Source organism: Gossypium raimondii, chromosome 1, assembly GCF_025698545.1.
Source record: "Gossypium raimondii isolate GPD5lz chromosome 1, ASM2569854v1, whole genome shotgun sequence".
NCBI classification, from domain to species: Eukaryota; Viridiplantae; Streptophyta; class Magnoliopsida; order Malvales; family Malvaceae; genus Gossypium; species Gossypium raimondii.
Window position 1 is genome coordinate 5055491 of NC_068565.1, and position 6000 is coordinate 5061490.

General features: G+C 35.1%; 1 protein-coding gene across 1 annotated transcript; it reads left to right on the plus strand.

The window, feature by feature from the left end:
* The first annotated feature begins 2462 nt into the window (after positions 1-2462).
* Positions 2463-5725, plus strand: LOC105786697 (receptor-like protein 32). Its single transcript, XM_052633450.1, has 4 exons — positions 2463-2880; positions 2942-4033; positions 4100-5394; positions 5507-5725. Exons 1-4 carry the CDS (start codon positions 2463-2465, stop codon positions 5723-5725), a joined length of 3024 nt encoding a protein of 1007 aa, XP_052489410.1.
* Positions 5726-6000: the final 275 nt, after the last annotated feature.

Here is a 6000-nt window from a genome sequence, read left to right on the forward strand (position 1 = left end):
TTAGTCTTTGCTCTGTTCCCGTCACACGACAACGAGTAAAGAGGGGCAACTGTAATACCAATTATTTACCCGGGCCCACATAATAATTAAAACAGAAAAAATAAACAGTCCAATACTAGCAGGCCCAATAGCCAATTTTCAAACCCTAGCCAAGCAAAATTAATTTGCTGAAATCCTCAACCGGCCTCCCCTACACGCGCGCCGCTCCCACATACAACAGCACCCACGTTCTCCTCCACATTGACTGGCCGCATACCTGCAATACAACAAACAAGGAGCAAATAGCGAAAAGAAAGGGATTCATAGCAAAATGGAATGAAAGAAATATTTTTATATATCTATTTTCCTTTTCGCTTTGGCTATAAAAAGCCAATTAAAATCTGTATACCAGGGGAAAAAAAAAGAAATAGAGGATAATACTGAAAATTGAAAGAAAAACAGTGAAATAAAGTCGAAAGAGGTGAATCGCATCTTTGATTATTCATTATTTATTTTTGTTGTTTTTTTACTGCTTTTATATTGAACCAAGGGGAAAAATACTACCTTCGTGGTTACGCCGTGGGGATCCAAGTCTGCCACGCTTGAGTCGGGGTCGGAATCGGTGCCGGAATTTGGACCGACCAAATCGCTTCAAACGGCGGCGCAAGGATGGGTTAAAAGAACCCTAGCAGAGCCACATTTTGTTTTTTTAAAAAGGAACCAAATGATTTTGTTTTTTCTTTTTTTTTTCAGTTTTGTTTCATTTATGCAGCACACATAGATGGCACCGCTTGGTTTGGGGGTCTGCACATATCAACCTTAAATGGTAGAATTTGCAATAAGTCCTCCCCTTTGCGCCATGTTTATTAAGTCGATTATTTCTTTTAATTTGGCCCAAATGTTTTACCTTGTTTCAAATCGGTCCCCATTTGCGCGCATCGTTTTAGGGAGGCGGATTATTTCCATTAGGGCCCCCTCATATAATGCGTGCGTTGCCAATTGGTCCCTGTTCTATTTTAATTTCGTTTTTGGTTATTTTGTTTTTTTTTTTTGCAATTCGTTTTTTTTAATTTTTATTTTTAAATTTATTACTATATTATTTATTATCATTTATTACTATTTCTATATTCATACATGCATTTTTTATATAGTATATATATATATATACATATTTCTTTATTTAATATTTTTAAGCTTTTATAAATACATGCATTCATACGTGTTAAAATTTTCTTTTTATATATAGTTTTTTTTGTTTTAGCTTTCATATACTTTATATTATATATGTATCCATAAGCATTTTTATTTTGTAAATATATGCATATCCACATACTTTTATATTATTTTATTCCCATAAATTTTTTTACATTCATATATACGTGCATACATACATATTTAAATTCTCATACACACATATTTTTTATATTTTATAAATTTTGATTCCATAGTTTTTATAAACAAGTATATATATATATACATGTACATACACTTTTATTTTATAGTACATACGAATTTTCCTTATTCTAGCGCATATGCATTTTGTAGAAATTATTATAAATTTTGTCTTTTATATGTACACTTATATATGTGTTTTAACATATGTGTACACATATTTGCAAGTTTACTTGTATATTGTACTTGTATATATATATTTGTAAATATTTAGTCATATATGTTTTAAATCAAAGCATTTGTATCATATTCTACATTACCTTTTTAACATACCTTTTTTGAAAATATGTTTTGGTTTTAACCATACATCAAAGTTATTTTCTTGCTTCAAAGGTTTTTTTTGAATAAAAGCAATATTCGAAGTTTGAGATTTTCGAGGGAAATTGAGCCCTAACGTATTGAGTTCGGATTTTCTTTGTTAATCTTAAATAACCGAGGATATTCTTTATTCAAAACGCATGAGTATAAAAATCATTTCTGGGAACTTAACTTGTTGTGTCCTAACGTATTGGGTGTGGCATGTTACTTTCTCAAAATGAAGATTTTCGCATAAAATTAAAGTGATATTCAAAGTTCGAGAATTATGAGGAATTGTACCCTAACGTATTGGGACTCGATTTATTTACATGACTTGAACAATTGATTATCCTTTTGCAAATTTTATCATCTGAGCTGATTTTAAAATCTTTTTAACTTTCGACACTAAGACATTAAATGATCAATTTGATACCGATTGTGGGTGTTACGAGGGTGCTAATCCTTCCTCGTGCGTAACTGACTCACGAACTCGTTTTCTCAAAATTCGTAGACCAACATAATTTTTAAGGTGAGCCGATCACACCTTAATAAAAGATCGGTGGTGACTCCAGTTTTATTTTTAAAGTCGACAATTGAAATTTTTGCTTTCAAAAAACGGTTTCGACACTCCTTATTCCACTTTCATACCTTAAGCCTTCAACCCATAGCACATTTCCAAGTTCACCTCCTTAAAACTTTGTCTCCTGCCATCGCTTGCTTCAAATATTTTTAAAATGGGAAAATTTATATGGTTGTGTCAAATCCGTAGTCTTCTCTTAGTGCTGTTCTTTCTTTCTGTTGTCGGTTGTTGTCTGGGCTTGTCTATCTCTTCTCTTAAGCCAACTCCTTTATGTCTACCAGAAGACGCCTCAGCCTTCCTCCAATTCAAGAACACCATGTCCATTGATTATTCTAGTTATGATTCCTCTTGCTATCCCAAAACAAGTTACTGGAATGAAAGCACCAATTGCTGTTCATGGAAAGGAGTCAATTGTGATAAGGCAAGTGGTCAAGTGTTTGGACTCGACCTTAGTTGCTCTTTGCTTGTTGGCTCTCTTTCTCCAAACACTAGCCCTTTCCGCCTTCAAGGACTCAAACGGCTCAACCTTGCTTCCAATGATTTCAATGCTTCTCCGATTCAGTCCGGGTTTAGTCAGTTATTAAGTTAATTTGATACATCTTGATCTTTTTGATTCTTCTTTCTCCGGTTCAGTTCCATCGGATATTTCTTTGCCAGCAAAACTGATTTCACTTGATCTTTCTCAAAATAACCATTTGAAATTTGATAGCCATAGTTTGGCCATGCTTACACGCAACTTATCTAAATTACAAAACCTTTTTCTTAACAGTGTAAATATGTTTGATGTTGTGCCTACTTCCTTCAACAACTTGCCTTCGTCTTTAAAGCGTTTGCGTCTCGAGTTTTGTGATTTAAAGGGGGAATTCCCTAGTGAAATATTCCAGCTAGCGTACCTTGAGCATGTTGATCTAAGTTGGAACTCTTTAACAGGTTATCTCCCTAAGTCCAATTGGAGCAGTACCCTCAAGTACTTTAAACTTTACAATAATCACTTTGGAGGGTCCATTCCTGCGTCCATTGGAAACCTCACAAAAATCACCTTTCTAGATTTATCCCTCAATGAATTCGAAGGTCAGCTTCCCTCAATTCTGTTCATCCTTAAACAGCTTCCCTCAGCTTCCCTCCCAACTCATGTAACAGGGCTTCAGAATTTGAATGAGTTCTTTCTAAATGATAACTCGTTAACCGGAGGAATTACATCTTGGCCTTTTACTTTGCCATCTCTAAAATATTTAGACCTTAGTAATAACAGTCTAACCGGTCCAATTGACAAGATTCAAAAGCCTAATTCAGTTCAAGAGGTTTATTTGGCATATAATCACATGCATGGGGAAATACAAAGTTCGTTCTTCAATCTTGCAAATCTGATCGAACTTGATCTTTCATCAAATAACTTTAGTGGTCTCATAAAGTCAGATATGCTTTTAAAGTTGAAGAACCTTGAAACACTCGTTCTTTCGTCAAATAATTTTAATGGTGCCATCAAGTTAGATGTGCTTTCAAAGCTGAAGAATCTTTCAATGCTTGAGCTTTCACATAACAAGTTGCTATCATTGAGTAGTGACGATGGTGTTAACTCCACTTTTCAAAAGCTCGAGACTTTATACTTCTCTTCTTGCAATGTACAACAATTTCCGAATATCTTGAGATCAGCCAAAAGCTTGCGTTATCTTGATCTTTCTAATAATGCAATTAAGGGTTCAATTTTCAAATGGGAATCAGAAGGTTGGGAACAATTGTCCTAGTTAAATCTTTCCCACAATTTACTGATGAGTTTAAAGCAATTTCCAGGGGAGAATTTTCATATCCTGGATCTTCGTTCTAACCTACTCCAGGGTCCCCTTCTAGCTCCACTACCACCTTCATTGGAAGAATTCTGGATTTCAAATAACAATTTTACAGGAGAAATCCCTCCTCCTATTTGTAATTTGACTTTCCCTCAGATTCTTGATTTATCTAGAAATTACTTGGGTGGAATAATTCTGAAATGTCTTGGAAGTTCGAGTTATGGTTCCAGAATCATCAACCTACAAAAGAATATCTTTAAAGGAAAAATCCCTGATTTTTGTGCTGATTACAATGGTTTGATAAATCTTGCCCTTAATGACAACCAGCTGGAAGGGCCATTGCCACGATCCTTGATCAATTGTACCTTTTTAAAGTTTTTAAATTTGGCAAATAACAAGTTAAATGATACTTTTCCCCGTTGGTTGGGTGCACTTCCAGCTCTGCAAGTTTTAATCCTACGATTCAACAGGTTTCATGGTCTCTTGAACATTTCCGGAGATATTAGACCATCCTTTTCATCATTGCAAATTGTTGATCTCTCTGGGAATGAATTTAATGGAGTCTTACCTACAACTTTCTTCCAAAATCTAAATTCTCTGAAGCATGCAAGAAACCTAAGTGAACTAGTACAAGAATCCGATAAGGAAGGACTGACTCCGCTTTACGCATTACATTTCTATGATCAAGTTTCGGTCAATGTAACATGGAAAAAGTCAGAAATGGAGTTGGAGTATATAAGAACGTTACCCATTTTCACTGCCATTGATTTTTCAAATAATAGATTCTCTGGAAAAATCCCGGAGGCAATTGGAGAGCTTCGTACACTTGAGGTGCTCAACCTGTCTCACAACAGCTTCACCGGTAATATTCCACCATCGTTGGGGAACTTAGTAGAACTTGAATCATTAGATCTTTCATCAAATAACCTCAGTGGCGAGATTCCTTTTCAAATGACAAAATTGACGTTTCTCGAAGTGTTAACTTTTTCACACAACAATCTTGTGGGACCCATCCCCCATGGAAACCAATTCAACACTTTTGAGAATGATTCCTATTACGGTAACTTGGGATTATGTGGCTTCCCCTTGACAAAGCAATGCGGCAATGGTGAGGGATCGAAACCACCTGCACCGAAGCGTAAGGAAGCTAAAGGTTCTCCAGTAGCCTTTATATGGAAACTTGTGATGATGGGATACGGATGTGGAGTAGTGCTAGGATTGAGCACTGGCTACCTTGTGTTCACCACTGGAAGGCCATGGTGGTTTGTAAGAATGGTTGAGAGATATTGGAAACCGAATGTTACAAGATGGATTTGCAGAATTAGAGGAAAAAGAAACAAGCACTGAACCCAAATTCCAAGATACGTTTTGACCATCTATTAGTTTTTTTTTTTTTTTTCTGATTTTGTAGTTTACAGACAAGCCTTATTCTTTCTTTTTGTCATATGTAGTGGTTCGAGATCAGGAAGATGCAGCCTTGCTACTGTATGTTTTGGCCAGAAATAGCATGTTTTTGGAGTTCATTTTCGTGTCCAGTGATTTGAAGAAAGGATTCAAGGTGGACTTGGAGGATAACTTGCATTCCTTCTTGTTCAATTTGATCATACGAGTGTTTGCATTTGTAAATTAGTATTTTTGGGCTATGTTAGGTTTATGAGACGTTGTATGCTGTTTTAGTTTTTAGTTTTTTCTTTTCCTTTTTTCGTCAAATCTATGGCTTTGGTGTGTTTGCCTGGAGTTGTTTGAATTTAAACAATGTTCAATGTTCAAAGGAAATGTTGTATTTGCCCTTTGATATTATTGTCTTTGATATTTTCTTAAATAGATAACCTATAAAGAAGAATTTGTTAGCAGGCACAAAAATGATAATGTAATTTATTTTAATAAATGAACTTATTTTATTTT

Excerpts from the sequence above, each read along its gene's own strand:
- LOC105786697 (XM_052633450.1), top strand. The coding sequence starts at position 2,463 with ATGGGAAAATTTATATGGTTGTGTCAAATCCGTAGTCTTCTCTTAGTG. Across the intron at positions 2,881-2,941 it reads TCCGATTCAGTCCGGGTTTA|TTCCATCGGATATTTCTTTG; the intron begins GTCAGTTATTAA and ends TCTCCGGTTCAG. Across the intron at positions 5,395-5,506 it reads AGAGATATTGGAAACCGAAT|TTTACAGACAAGCCTTATTC; the intron begins GTTACAAGATGG and ends CTGATTTTGTAG.